General features: G+C 37.7%; 1 protein-coding gene across 1 annotated transcript in view; it reads right to left on the bottom strand.

The window, feature by feature from the left end:
* The window catches only part of LOC150078233 (Y+L amino acid transporter 2-like), a 133,116-nt gene extending 117,073 nt beyond the window's left edge, over window positions 1–16,043 (bottom strand). Inside the window, exon 1 of the mRNA XM_090385270.1 lies at window positions 15,303–16,043. Coding sequence (XP_090241396.1) covers window positions 15,303–15,813 — 511 coding nt within the window. The 5' untranslated portion in view covers window positions 15,814–16,043. The remainder of the gene's footprint in view (window positions 1–15,302) is intronic.
* Window positions 16,044–16,500: the final 457 nt, after the last annotated feature.

The raw sequence follows: 16,500 nt of genomic DNA, 5'->3' as shown, positions 1-16,500 counted from the left end.
GGAAGTGCATCCAGTTGACATTGATGGATAGCGGAATGTAGAGTCAGTTTGGTGTGACATACGAGCACTGGAAAAGTGAAAATGAGTAGGAGTGTCTTATAAGCCTAATGACTCTGATGAGTACAACGAACAACTGTGCAAAGAAATAGAGTAGGCCAGTAAATCAGAATGTCTTGTAATGAGGGATTTTAGCTCTTCAGATATTGACTGGAACTTGTGAATTGGTTGGTCACTCGCACATCAAGGGTAAAAGGAAGGTTTTTTGTTTTCGTAAAGGTGACTACAGTGGTCTCAGACAGTTTTTAAATTATACACAGTGGGATCAACTAATGCTAAAAACAGCGAATTCTAAATGGAAGCCTTCAAGGAACTAGTCTTGTAAGCTACTAGGCTTTTCGTGCTAACTAAGATATACTGTTCAAGATTTAGACCTAAATGACTGATATGAACTAATGAGGCTTGTGGCAGAGAAGAAAAATGCATATAAATTTTCAGGCGACACTGAAGCCTATGGTAAATATAACGTAGTCTGTAATCAAGTCACAAAGAGAGGTTAGGCAAACGAAGGCTGTTACGAGAAATCCTTGGCAAAGGAGTAAAAAAAAAAAACAATAAAAACTTCGTTATTTATGTAAACTCTAGAAGTATTAGTAACGGCCGCATGGTGCAAGAAAGCCTATGGCTTATGCTGCACCAGCAAAAAAAAAAAAAAAAAAAAAAAAACAAATCCGAACAAAACAAAAAAATAACTAAATAATAATAATTAATAAAAAATAAAAAAATAAAATAAAAAAAAGGAAATTAAACCTATCATCCTATGCGCTTCCCTTACCCGAAAGTACTATCCAGATGAGCTTTGAATGTCCCCAAACTGTCGGCCTCTACCACCCATGAAGGCAACTTATTCCAGTAATTTATAACTCTCTGGCTAAAATAAAACTTCCTGCAGTCCAATCTAAACAATTCCCCCCGTAACTTGAATTTATGTCCCCTAGTTCTAGCATCATTTATAATCTTGAAAATTTTGCCCTCATTCATTTTACTGATGCCTCTCAGAGCCGTAAACACCTCAATCAAATCTCCTCTAAGGTGTCTAGTTTCCAAACTCTGCAACCCACATATTCGAAGTCTTTCTTCATAAGGACGCCCTTTTGCCGATCTCACCAGGCGAGTTACCCGTCTTTGCATCCTTTCAAGAAGCTCGATGTCTTTCGTTATGTGCGGTCTCCATACTTGAACACAGTATTCCAAGTGTGGTCTAACAAAAGCCTTATATAATGGGATTATCACGTCCCTATCTCTACTTGCAAAAGTTTGATAGATCATCAATAGGACACCATGGGCCTTCCTTGCAACCTGTTTACAATGCTCAGAGAATTTCATGTCTGACCGTATCGTAACACCAGAGTCCCTTTCCTCCAGTACTGGGTTTAGTTGAACTCCACCAAGTGAATAAGTTATTTTGGGATTACTGTTTCCCAGGTGTAATACTTTACACTTTGTTGGATTAAAGCACAGCTGCCATTTTTCTGACCATTCCTGAAGTCTATCTAGGTCTCTCTGAAGAAGTTCAGCTTGACAGTGATCATTAACTACTCTACCAATTTTAACATCATCTGCAAATTTAGACATCACGCCCTCTATCCCTTCATCAATGTCGTTTATGAAAATTAAAAACAACAGTGGTCCTAATACTGATCCTTGGGGAACCCCACTTCTTACATCAACCCAATCTGAGGAATACCCATTTATCACAACCCTCTGCCTCCTGCCCTGAAGCCATCCTTCTATCCATCTAAGGATTTTCCCAGTGATTCCAACCTGTTCCAGCTTATAAAGCAACCGCTCTTGTGGGACTGAGTCAAAAGTTTTGCTGAAATCTAAATAAACAATGTCGAAATTATTCCCTAAATCCAGCTCGTGAGTGACCCTTTCGAAATAGCTAACCAGATTTGTTAAACATGATTTTCCCGTTAAAAAACCATGCTGAGTATCCTTGAGAATTTCAATTCGATCCAAATGATCCTGAATTCCACCCTTGATCATTGCCTCCATGATTTTCCCTACTACTGAAGTCAGACTGACAGGTCGATAATTTCCAACTTCACTTTTAGAGCCACCCTTATGTATGGGAGATACATTTGCACTTTTCCAATCCAAGGAAATCTCCCCAGAGTCTAGTGATGCTCGCATAATTAGCCTCAATGGTTCAATGCACTCGCTAGCCGCCTCTCTTAAGATTATAAGTAAGAGGATGAATCAGATTGGTCCACTTGATATTGATGGTTCGACTGTTGGTGATCCTGCTGAGATAGCTGACAAACTGAATGAGTATTTTGCATCTACATTCACACATGAGGAATTTTGTAAAGAAGGGAAGGACAGAAGTTTACTAAACTCTAACAGGGAACTAAATGATTTTGTAATAACGGAGAGCAAAGTGAACGAGAAATTATTGAAATTAAACATAAAAAAGGCGCTTGGGTGGAAGGAATTTATCCAGTTATATTAAAGAAAGCAGCGAGGGAAGTAAGCAAACCCTTATCCATAATTATGAGAGCATCCTTAGATTCAGTGACGGTCCCAATGACTGGAGATGTGCGAATGTATCCCCAATTCACAAAGGGGTTCAAAGGGTGGCACACAAATAATTATAGACCTGTTAGTTTAACTTCCGTTCCAGGGATATTAATTATGGAGTCACTGGTTATAGAAGCGTTGCAGGATCATCTAGACAAGACTGAAGTAATAGTTCAGACAAAGCATTGGTTTGTTAAGGGGAGTTCTTGTCTGACCAATTTGATTGGATATTACGATGTGGTCACAAAGGAACTGGATGCAAAAAATAATTTTGATATATACTGTACTTAGATTTCAGGAAAACTTTTGATGCCGTTGCACATGGAAGACTGCTGTACAAATTGTAAGGTATGACATTAAGGGCAAGTTGCTGCAATGGATAAAGGGATGGTTGAGTGGGAGACGATAGAGAGTGGTAATAAATGTACACTGCTCTTCGTGGACTAATGTTATTAGTGGAGTCCCTCAGGGTTCGGTGCTGGGCACTTTGCTGTTTTGTGTATTTATTAATGATATCGATGAAGGTATATCAGGCTTAATGTCCAAGTCTGCAGATGATACAAAGGTTGGCAGGGTTGTTAAAGACAGTATGCTAAAGCAACAGGATCTAGAAAAGTTAGGTAGATGGGCTGAGAAGTGGCAACTAAAGTTTAACATTGACAAATGCAAAAGTATTGCATATGGGTAACAGTAACCCAAGAGAAACGTACTAACTGTGCGGTACTACACTCAGGGAAACGGAGAATGAAAAATACCTGGGTGTAATTGTGCAGTCAGATATGAAGCTCTCTGAGCAGTGAAGACAGGCTGCCAGGGCAGATCATTGCTAACAGAGACAAGGTGATTATCCCCTTGTATAATGCAATGGTCAGGCCACATCTTGAATGCTGAGTACAGGTCTGGAGGCCTCATTTTAGGAAGGATGTAGAGTTCCTAGAACGAGTACAAAGAAGGGCAACAAGATTGGTCAGAGGAACAAAGGGGTGCTCTTACCAAGAAAAGGCTTAAGTTTTGCAAGTTGCAGCATCTGGAGACTAGGCACCTGCGAGGTGATCTGATTGACGTGTATAAAGCCTTGAATAGTTTGAGCAGGCTTAATGCTGATGGGATTCTTCCGCTTGCTCAGATTACGAACCTGAGCATAGATTAAATAGATTCAAATGGAGGAAAGACAGTTGTAGAATAGATGTGCGGCAGTTTGCCTTTAACCAGCTGGTACTTGATCGCTGAAACAGACGTCCATCTGTTACTGTGGAAGTTGATAGCTTAAATAAATTTAAGGCTGAACTAGTCAAACATTTGGAGTGCCAGGATGGGTGAAATGGGAAGATTTTTTTTTTGGCTGATGCTGTATAAGCTTGCTTTCTTGGATCATATGCCTCAACTAATGCTAATGCTAAAAACAGGAATGGTCCAAGTACAGCTTTAGGACTATTTCTAATCCTATCCGACTATGAAGAGCAATTACTATTTATACCCTTGGTGATTGTTTTATGAGTGACCATTCCATGATCTACGGATCTTAAATATGATCCCAATATGTTACTCCTTACATGGCAATGCTTGTGCAAGACCAAATTAAATGCTTTGCTAAGACCTAAATAAACAATAATCTAAATAACTCATGACTAACACTTCCACACAATTCGTAAACGAGGGTTTTCACTTTACAAATTCATGTTATGTTCCATTGAGAACATTTCTGTCTAGGTGAATCTGCTAAAAGTTGCTGTACTGACAACCTCCTATATGATTCTAAGCGAATCGCAGTTATGGTCACAACAAAAAGAAATAATCATGTAGCTGATTGAAACTAAGAACGTCTCTCCAGCATAAATTCATCTGCGATTTGAAAAGAAAAAGTTTAGTTGTGTTTTAAGCGCCAAGGCAGGCATTTAAAGCTGTGCAGCGTTAGTATATGTTGTTCCTGCAATTGGGTGTATTCTTCTCTCAGTTTGCTGTTTTCTGGACGAAAAACTCAATAAACCCTCGTAAGGCAGACTAGCTCAACCACTTTGTGAAAAAATTCCATAAAAATTCCTCTTGTCACTGATAGGATTCGAACTGAAGCATTTTTCACCCAGTGTGGGTTTGGTTTGGTTTTTTTTTTTTTAGGAGCATTAGCAACTAAGGCCATATTGCTCCGGGATATGCGGTGGTCATTCCCTGACCTTTCCGCATCCTCCGTATTTGGTGGTGACGGGCTCGAACCCCGGTCTAATCAAGAAGCGTGTGCTACGCACTGCTGCTCCTTCCCACCTGGCTACGGAGGCGCCCCCAGTGTGGGAGGACGGTGATTATAATCATTGTAGTGGCGTACTACAGTCGTTAGTTACTGGCGTGACGGAATCAAAACTGTGGACACTTGCACACGAAGCGCTCACACTGTTGTCAATAAAGAAAACGTTCAGAGTTCTAGATATCTTCTATTTCCTTACTTAGTGCAGAACACTCAGTTTCCATATCATCGTTTGCACTTATTTGAAGTAGTTCATCTTGGCTGGGCATATCATCAGTGTCCATACTCTTCTGGGTGTCACTGTTTCACCTCAGCAGGATCTAGCTGATGTGATATCTCTTCTATTTGACAATGGGGAGAGTTATAGTATGGAATTGTAAAAGGACTATTATTACTTTGGTCTAATAGACATTGCTTAGATGGATGCTGCATCGAGAGCTTTGATTGGGCCAATTCTGCAATTGACACATGTGAGGAGACTATCAGTTCTGTTCGGGTTGCTAGTGGCTGATAACTTTTGAGGAGCGGAGACTTTGGATATACTTAATTGAACTTGTTTTCTTGCTTTCTGATAAATTACTCTGTTTCCAATCTTATATTTTCTCCTAGTTCTCAATCTTTATAATAGGCTGGATTGTCGTCATCACAACTAGGATGCTATGGAGTTTGCGCAATGCACTGTTTGAGTATGGTTTTTTACATCCGCAGTTTGAATATGTCGCATCGCCAAATTTGATCGTTCTCAGACAGTGGTGTTGTCTGAGAATGATCAAATTTATGACATTCGTAACATCTTTAAGGAGTTAAAATAAAGAGACAGAATCGGCAATTTAAGCAACTTGCTTTTAATTGAGGCTAGTAAATTACGTGCACCAAATTTTTGCATTTCACCATTAACCAATTCATGATATTACCACGTATTCATTCAGTATGATTGCAATTTAGCTTCCTACTGTTAGTAGATAACTTTAACCTTCACTGCAGCTTTCTCATCTGAAGCAATCCCTTCTAACACAGCTCATCTGCGCCGAACTTAAGTTACTAACAACGACCTCACAAGAGAAAATAATGAATTCGATGTCATTCTAACCTCTGTCTTGTATAGTTGACAATCGTCAGAAAGTATTTGACTTAGCCCATGATCCCATCCTACTTCTCATGCATCTACCAATCCCAAACTTCACTTTAAAAAAGAAAAATCAGCCATACCATCAATTATCACTATTCTTAAATTTCGTAACACAGAAAAAAAAAAAAAAAAAAGAAAAAAAAAAATGTTCAGAAGTGCCGACTGTCATGCCTTCGAATGTCGTGGTAATATGTGATGATTTGATGTTGACGCTGATGAAAATATTGTGGCAAAATATTCTGCCTCGAGGACAGGACAATCACTCTCCAACTCAAAGGAGGTGGTGGACTGCGGGCTTGAATAAGTGCTTTCTCCTCAAGCATATTTACATAAAATCTGGAAACAATCAAATGAGGTCACGGATAGAATTTCTTAGTGCAGAGCCAAAGCCTAGTTTAATAACTCCAGTCTACAGCAATAAAAAGGTATTTAAAACACACTCACCAAAGGTAGAGTTCCCTACAAGAATCGTAAACTCTCTCACCGAATGCTGCAACGTGGCTTGATCCCACCACCAGATTATGATGACCAAATCAGTTTGCGGTTACCCAACAGAAGTTCGATATGAAGCGTTCTCTCTGTGCAGTTATAAAGATAGCAGTTGATCGCAGCCTTAAATGCAATACCAGCTGCTGCTGCAGATGGAAATTCTCAGCTCATACTAAAGTGTCTCATGAGCACGCACATTTTAAAACCACTATTCGCAATCTTTAATGCAATGTAATGTTCAAAATCGCTATTCCACAAGAGTGAAACACTTATCTAATCAGACTACTGGCTAAAGTAAACAAGCAGACCTTCGTAACGCACTACAGGCCAATTTCTAATTCCACTTCCTTCTGAGGCTGATGAAGAAGACGCTGCTCCCAACTATCAAGAAGCAATTCCTACCAAACCGACATTCCCTTTCATTTTTGGCTCCACAACCAGTGAACATTGCTTAGATGGATGCTGCATCGAGAGCTTTGATTGGGCCCATTCTGCAATCTACTTGCAACTGATGTACCTGCTTTTGAACGCATGGAGGAGATAGCAATCCCGTATCTTAACAATTAAGTACAATTCGACGCCTTCCAAACGGAACCGAAACTACAGCGGAGCACTCGCCCTGGGCACAAAAACGTAGGATTTAAAAATATTATATAAACATTTCTTCATTTATTTACTTTACTCTTGTGATACTGATATACTGCGAAATGAGTGAGAAATGCAGTTTGCAGTATTTCATTGTTAACTGGTGTTTATTTATTGGGCTACAGGAAGCAAAAAACAAACTATTTTTCTCCAAGCGCAGAAATACATGTTACGGTGTGCCGGTTGCCGCCCCTTCTAATTCTAATTGAGCAGCACTAAAACCACAGCTTCTTGCCATCGTTTCTGAAGCACCGCATTCTTTTTCAGTTGCTCCAAGGTCCTCTTCGCGCCGCTATTCACCTGATTACCCCTCTCGTGTAGACATCAAGCCGATCGGCCCTCCTGTAAATCTCCAGGAAATCATCCAAGCCCTCAACACAAACTCAGTCTCCTTACAACTTCTCTCAGCCTGAATGCCCAGTTCCTCAAGTCGGAGGTCATAGTTTACTCATTGAAGCAATACTCTGCAACACTATCACAGGAATGGAAAATCCCAATCCCTTCAGTCTTCACCGTATGGATTTTGGGATACTTTTTTTGACTAGAGTTAAATATGTAATAAAAAATATGGGGTACTAAAGTTAAATATGAAAGATGTAATTGGCTGCTCTGCAGTGACTCAAAAATTCTAATTGTTGCGTAAGTGGTCGATTTACACTAAATTGCATATATGAATGGGACAGCAGAACACAAAGTCATCATTGGACAAGAAAGCAGCGGCAACAAAGAGACAGCATTATACCAGTGTTCAGCGCACTGAACATGAAAGTCTGGTGGACCCAGAAAATATTATTACTTACACTGCATAGAACATCAGAGTTAATGAAGCAATTCGTAAAGGCGTTAGACGGGGATGGCAATTGCTTTAAGTATTGTTGCCATCAAATTCCAAAGTTGACATGAGAAACTCACAAAGCATTTCATTAGGGACACATAAGAATATTAACTTTACATGAGGAATTTGAAGGAACGTTAACTACAGTTGAAATGGGAGATTGGATCAGCTTCAAAAACGTTGATTACAATTTCTTAGAGAACAAGAAAGACAACAATTATGAAAATATCGTATACATGCTCAATAAATTTCAAAATTTTTAATAAAATACTACATTCATTTCTTGCATTCGTACAGACGTTTTTCTATAAAATCTTGATTCTCTCAGCGAAGCACAGGACAAGGGATTCCACCAAGCTACTACCGGTCTTTGAATTGCGTGCGCGTGTATTAAAAACACAAGAAACTAAGGTTATGCCCTCGCGGGTAATACAGTTGATATTATCACTGTCCTCAGAACACCTGGTGCATAAGTCCTGGGTTCGACTCCCGTGGATAGCGCAAGGAATTTTTTTATGGGCTTTTCCACAACGTGGCTGAGGTAATCGGGCGGCGAGAGTTGTATGGTTTTTTTTTTTTTTTTGCTGCTATTCTTTTTTTAATCCCGGTTTTTGATTCAGAAAGCATACAAATAGACCAAGGACACGCAATTCATAGACATAATACATATGATGCATTATGGCTTTAGTTTTAGTAGCATTTTAAACACATCTGCGACTAAGATCATATTGCGTCGCAAAGTGGCGTGGTCAGGCACGAGGGTGCCTAAGTACACTTGCCTTGAGTGACCGGGGTTCAAGCCCGTGACTGCTAAATACGGTGCTCTTTCTTGTATTCTCTATCTTAAGAACTCTTCTGATCGTGTTGTCGTCCCGGACTATAAACAAAAAGTTTATTTATTATGTCTATAAATTGCATGTGGTGAAGTTTTCTGGAGAAAAAACCCGAGTTTCCAGCCCGAGAACGACTAACTTAGTCACGTGAAAAAACCCATAAAATTCCTTGCGTCATTGACGGGAATCGGGCCATTTCAACTCGGTGTGGTTAGGTTATGAAAAGGGAAAAAGGATTGGTGTTGGAAATTGAATGTCGTAAAGCAGAAAACTAAAGTGGAAGACCTAGGACTAACCAGAATACCCCGAAATTATTTCAGGAAGGCTAATTAATGTGCATGAAAGTTTACGTTTGTATTAAAGTTCTTAGCCGACCGGGCTAGCCGAGTGGGTAAAGTACCTGCCCGGCAACCCAAAGGTCGCGGGTTCGATTCCGGCCTCGGGCTTGGATCAAAGTACTGCAAAAACCTTGGGAGGTGCAATATGGCCACAGAAGCCGATGCGCCAACAACTACCAAATCAAAAAAAAAAAAAAATTAAAGTTCTTTTTTCTTTCTCTTTTAATTGAATTTTGCAATGAATTGAATTTAATCGAATTAAAAAAAATACAATGGTAATATATTCCATATTATTGGTAATATATAATATATTATTATCATCATTTAGTAAATGAAATTTTAGAAATTTAAATAATTACATTTCTTAAAAAATCAAATCTTAGAAATGAAAATTTAGAAATCTCATTCTACAAGATTTCATTTACAGGCCTGCGTTACTTTTGATGTTTCTTTAAAACCTTCCCTGGGAGCCACTTAAATACAGAAGCAAATTTGTTATCTTGCTAACCGTATTTTCCGAAAAAATTACGATATCTAGATTTGAGAGACTCAAGCCTTCAAATATACTAATACATAATTTTATTTGTCACCTCATTTATTTAACTTATCAATCTTATTGAAATATTTATTGCAGTACATTTTATTTATTTATTTTATCATTGTTTCCAATACACACTTTTTTTTTCAAAATATCATATACTGAAAATAACTACGATATTAAATTCAATAAATTTAAGTTGGCCTGGTTAAAAGACGCTTTCTTACAGAATAAGAATAAAGTAAATATGGGGCAATGCTATAAAGCAATAACCATCAACCGCACATCTGCTGTATCAGTCGCGTGTACCTCCTCTCTTGCTTCCCCCCCCCCCCCCAATACAAGAAGCATAACTATTGTGCCTCTTCCTGTACTAGCTCTACTTCACGTCCCGGATAAGCTCCACGCGCTGCACATGTGCACTGCGACAACAGCTGTATATAAAAAAAAAAAAAAAAAAAAAAAAAAGTACTTTCCAATGTTTGGAGGTCACCGTCCAGTAAAGGAGAGAGAGACACCTGGTAAAGTGTAGTTAAATCAGTAGAAACATCTTTGAACTGGGACTGTAGCAGAATTTTACGTACAATTACATTGAAATTATGAAACTAAAAAAGGTAGAAAACTATTATGGCCGATATTAAATCATTATTTACATTAATTATGTAAATAATTGCAACTTTCTTCCACTTGAACTAATTAGTCGTGATTAGTGGCAAGGAATGCATTCACACACCACGAACTTTGATTATAAACGAATCATCAAATATCATAGCATGATTTTTGGTTGATATCAGCAAACGCAGCTTCAAAAAGTGAAAATTCATGTGGATAAGTAACATATTCCATTGTCACTTCGCTACTAAAACCTTTTCCTTTACGCAGGATTTTTCCACTTTTCTTAAAAAGTCTCTTCATGAGAGTTCAAAAATAAAATAAGAACCAGTAACTCATTTATAAATTTACGATTAAAAGCTTAATCTGAGAAAAGGTTTTTCAATAAGTTTCAATTTACGAATTTATTATTTTTTAATTACTGTTACGAAAATATATTTATCACGTATTACTAATCATAATTAACTTAGCTTTTTTTTTTATAAATGAAATCACCACAAAATCAAAGCTCAAAGGTGAATTTAATAGATAGAGCCCTAAAGTATTCGTTTACATACGATCCTAATCATCCAAGAGAAAGAGCAGTTTAATAAACAAAGTGGTCGCTATTTAAAAATATTGATTTCACCAATTTATATTTCGTTCACATCGTTATGAATTGTAAAAATGATTGAGCCAATATTAATAATAACATAGTAGCTAAACCATGATGTTGCATCTCTTTTTAAAAATTAAATTTATATAGTTGCATATCCGTGTCTGCAAGAATCCAATATGGAGGCAGGTAAAAAAGAAAGGAAAAAAAAAAAAAAAAGCGATTCGGACTGAAGCAAACATGTGTGCTTCACTTGGAGAAGTTTGCAACTTTTCTTCATCCAATAAATGTAAAATATATGCGGGGGTTTCGACCACATAGATCAGAGAAGTTTACAATAAAACAAGAATACAATCAATAATCGTCACGCGGGCTTGAACTATAGTCAACTGAAGCCCGCGTGACGGTTATAGTCAACTATGGTCAACTCAAGCGACAGAATTCGTGTTTGAGTGCTACGTCAAAAATAATGAAACCAGCTAAGTTGCTATGATGTGAATTGTATAGTGCAGAACAGTTTTACTGGTGATAAGCTAAAGCTCTCATACAACAAAATACTACCTAAGAAATGGCGACATTACTTGAATACTGTCATTGGGTTCAATTCAAGAAAGAATTGAGAGGAGCTGTATGCACACGATAGACAATTATTAAGTAGCGATTGTCTAATCTCAGTGGTTCTCCTCCCTGTGCATGTTCCAGCTTCCTTCCTTTCTTGAATGGTCTTAAATTTAAATGCACGTAAGTTCGCAGGCTTATTTGTATTCTGAAATATTCCATTATTAGGATAATTCCAACAGAAATGTTTTTTAAGACAAAAATCTGACTCGGCCTAGTCGATAGTTCTCGGACTTAAATATACGAACCTGATGGGGTGCAGAATTCAGAAGCCCTACATCTCTTGTACTGGCAAATGTATTTACAAAATAAAGTTGCTACCTCAGGAACGGAAGTTTTCTATCGTCAATTCAAGAGCGAACAATAAGGGAACGGTCGCCTATTGAAATCTGCTAGTCCAGAATTCAATAGAACTGTGATATACAAAAATCAGTCTCCGCTTAGAATGCCTGGATTCTAAGCGGAGACTGAGGACTCTTTAACGACCGCTTCAATCGGAACTGTATTCAACAAACCTCAGGTGGAGGGAATAGTTCCCCTCCCGCATTCAGTGTTTTTCAGTCTGTAGAACATAAATCTGGACCCATTACCACGGTCTGGTCTAGTCTAGTCTAGTTTAGTTTCTCATAGTTTGATTGCAACTTTCGGAAGAACATTATGCTCTTTGTAATACAAATAAAGATTTCAGAGCTACGATTTATGTAGTTTATTTTTAAATAATTTATGATGTAATTTAGGATAATTAAACGTCTTTTCTGTTAGGGAAAATTTTTCTTTTGGAAGGATAGGAATGCGAGGTAAGTTAGAAGCACATCCTAGATGACAATGAATAGTACGAGTTCCATTTCACAAGATATACAAGCTACATTTGCATTTTGTTTATATTTTATCATTGATTTATGACATATAAACAGAACTCTAGACCCATAAACATGATGCAGCATTCGGGCCTATAGTCTAGTCTGAACATTACTCCAGAAGATATAGAAAGAAATGCAAAATAGGGGCACATGATTTCAGACTGAATGTTCGCTTTTCGAGGTAGATATTGAAATACATTAACAAAAATCATTAACATAATTTTTATGATACATTAAATCGTTTGTAGTTTAAAGTAACACTGTACCGAATGGTCACAACATTACGTCAGAAACGTCAGCAAGTATTCCATATTTTTGTAGTTTATAGATAAAGCATTTCATTTAAAAAGTGGTTACCAATTGTAACTGCTTATGCTTATCACCAAATAATAGTTTAAAGCGGCCGAATTCAAACGGTTCCTTGAAATTTGTGATTTACGCCACAGTGGATTTACATTCCTCCTACTTGAATCGTTCTTGGAAAAATGTTCAATGTATTTAGTTAACTTTAAGTACAAAGTGGTTGAGTTTTATTCCTGTATTAAGCAAATATTTGAATGTCAGTAAACGAAAAGTTTCGGATTATGGAAGTAACTGGTCATGATTGCATTGCAAGTATCATTCTGAACTGCGTGGCTTTGTTGTCTGCTCAACCAGTAGTTCACATAACTGTGACTAGTTGTTTATCTCTTACTGTAAACCTGCTTCCGCCTAAGCAGGGAATGCCTGGTGATATCGACGTTGTTCGTTTTCAAGGAGGGGTCTTTCTTCCTAAATGGAATACTCAGAAATCCGTTGTCGCGACTTTCATTATTATCAAGAATTTAGGACAGCTGATTATACCTTCAACAGGTACTTATCCAGAGGGGAGGAAATGCAGGAAAGAAAAGTTTACTTTAAGAAAACCAGTCAGTGCGGCTTAGTGACCAATAGACGGAAAGAATTCCTTCCCTTCGAGGGATGTGAAATTTGAAGATTTCAAGGAAGTAGATCCCACTTTCCATGTCAGGGTTGGGAACCTTTTTTCACGTTGAGGGTCATCTAAATTATGTTAATCGATGGCGGACTACATGTAGATTATTAATGGAATCATACAAGTTACATTTAATGTTTTATAATTATTATCACAATTCAGTTTCATAATTTTGCCAAAAATATTTAAGTACAAGTAGCATTAAAAACCAGTTGATTTTAGCAATGAGAAGCACAAACGAGACAAGAATGAGAAAAAAAAAAAAAAACACACATGGTGAGAGAAGTAGAACTATAATAATAAACATCTAAAAATTATTACTTTAATATTTGGTACTTAAAAGAAATGAATGAAATTGTCTGTGGCCTACAAGTCCTTCCACCTGGTTCTAACTAAACTTAGCTAATTTTAGCTTCATAATAAAATTATCACCACTTTTTTCAAATGATTATAATGACTAATTTTAAATAAACCAATACTAAACTAACAGGATCGAACTACAGTTCTTGTTTATTGATGTAATAATTTTTGTAATGTTTAATTGAACACTAGCCTGAATAAAGTTATAATTATTATTCAACGCTATTTTCAGCAACACTCACTCTCAGACGAAGGAAATAGGGGCCAGGGGAAAGAGGAGGGAAGCGGATGCACACAAGATTAGCCGTAATTTGCACTTGCCTACCTAAAACAAAAAAAGTTGATGAGTGTAGTCAATTTTCAAAGTTTGTTGTTTGAACTTCAGTTTATCATTCGATGTACATTGGATTAAATACAATGCACGTCGCATATTCCAGTCCACGTAATAACACAAAATGCAGTAGTATTCTTATACCTTCATTATGTAAACTCCTCTGACCCAGCTTGGCTGTTCTGTATTATAAACAGTATATTTATTTTACAGTGTTTGGCAGTTTATCTCTAAATCCAACCTTTTTTTATATAAAATGGATGAATGATTCTTGTTCTATGTAAAGATCTGTAATTAGAACAAGAGCTTTGTCATCTACATTATAAACACTCCTATGAAAACATGTCCTTCGAGTCCTACACAGAATCTTCTCCCGCCTCTGCATTTGCCAAAATACGCATCTGCAGTAGTCAGTGGAAGTAGCCAAGAAAATTATTTGGGTTGGCAAAGAAGGGTGGAAAATTTTGCATTTTTTTAATTCCTTCTCAGTGTATTAGAATACCTGAAAACGAGCCCCATCCCTTTTTCAATTTTAGCCTTACATAAAAAGAATTTTTTCCCGTTATTTCATTTTTTATTTCAACCTATTCTCTTTATAATAAACCTCTGGGTCAATATTAGTAAAATTACGCAAAACCATAAAATATCGAGATGTAGTTAATATAAGAAATTTCTGAAGGCCAGTAATGGCAATATATATTTTTGAATAACCGATTCATATGATCACACTTCCGGATCAGAATCAAAATTATGCTAGAACTGGAAAAACTAAAAGAAAATATATGAAAAATAAATCGGTAGGTGATAAATAGGGTAGGTGATCAAAGGACAACAACAAAAGATATTCCTAAAACCCACTGTTGAATATACAAGAGATTAGATAAGTAAATTTATACAAAAATACTCGAATTGAAACAGAAAGCAGTTTGAATAAAACGTTGCCTGTAGGAAATTATAGAACAAAATGAAGATTTCCAAAGGAAGCACTAAAATATAAATCAATGGGGAGGGGAGGAGGCGGATCCACGAAGTGATAGGTTGTGTATGTGAGGTCGGAACTCGACAGCAATATACCCACGAAAGGAGAAAAATTATTAAGCCATTTTACTTCCTTACTACTACTGAAGTCCTTTCCATATTACTACTGAGGGTGCCATCAATACTAACGAAAGGTGCTATGAAAGAGGAATTTATTTAATGATCATAAAAATACCCCTAACGCTTTTATAAGTATGTTGCCTCTCTCTTTCATTCACAAGATATATGTACAGTATTTCTTTAAATATTGCTACAGAATATAAAGAAAGGAACTTAATATTACACTTACATATACAGAGACAAGCCAGAAAGCGAACAGCCTCGTCAGGTGGGTCACAGTCCGGATACATAGGTCTCATTACATAGAAAGAGAACGTGAGAGCGACAATTGCTTGCGAGCATGGTCGTACAATCATGCATTCTACCCACAGACGGAGAAATGCAACAAAGGGTCCAAACGATTCCATGATGTAGGCATAGTCGGCACCAGTCTTTGTGATCATGCATCCTAATTCGGCATAGCAGTAAGCACCGACCATTGAAAACACACCTGAAACCACCCACACCACGAGCGACATCCCAACACTTCCCGTCCCCTTTAAGACTCCTTTGGGAGAGACAAAGATACCGGAACCAATTATACTGCCGACGATAACCGTAATACCATTCATCAGTCCCATCTTTGGCTTAAGACAGACGACATCATCATCCTGTTTCACAACATTCCTTTGACCTTCCACCTCCTTTGCTCCCTGTTGTTCCTCTAGAAGCGACTCGGAGTATTTCTTGTCGTCGGCCATTATTACGATACCGATGTTACCGTGCAGAAAGATCAAAGGCAAGAAGCGACAAATATGTTGAAGGAAGACTGCAAAGCTGGCAGCAGGTTGAGGGAGGTTAGGGAAAACGAGGTAGATTACGCGGTCCTCAGGATGTACGGACCATAGTAGACAAACTCGGGCTGTTCCAACAGACGCCGAGTATAAACAGCCGCAACGAATTCACGGATAACAGTACCTAGTAAAACGAGGTTCCGTAGTCAACATCATCTACGCATGAACACTCGCTCAGTGCTGATTGGATGAGAGAAAAACGCTCGGCAGGCGTGGTGCATGCCGTCAGGAAGGCGCGTAGAGCTAAAGGTTTGTGAATGAGATGTTACAGATTGAGAAACAGCATTTCCCCACATGCAGAAGCACTTCGGTGGTTACTAGAGATCACATCGACTTACAAAGACGACATGAGTGCTATAAAAATTAGGACGAGACAAATATCCACGAGTTTATCGAAATTTTAAAAATTATCTTGCACGACAAGTTACTAGGCAGTGCCGAATTTTCATCTAAGCGATCGATGACGTACTCCTTTTCCAGCCTGCTTGCCAAAAATAAACTGAAATTAAAATATAGCAATTTTCAGGTGCCATAGAGGGGAAAAAAAAAAAAAAAAAAACTAAGATGAGTAAAAATCCTTTATTGATACCGTAA

The sequence above is a fragment of the Mastigoproctus giganteus genome, chromosome 11, assembly GCF_048544385.1.
Source record: "Mastigoproctus giganteus isolate SK-2022 chromosome 11, ASM4854438v1, whole genome shotgun sequence".
Lineage (NCBI taxonomy): Eukaryota > Metazoa > Arthropoda > Arachnida > Uropygi > Thelyphonidae > Mastigoproctus > Mastigoproctus giganteus.
The sequence above is the reverse complement of the archived record's forward strand: the minus strand, read 5'-3'. Positions and strand labels throughout refer to the sequence as shown.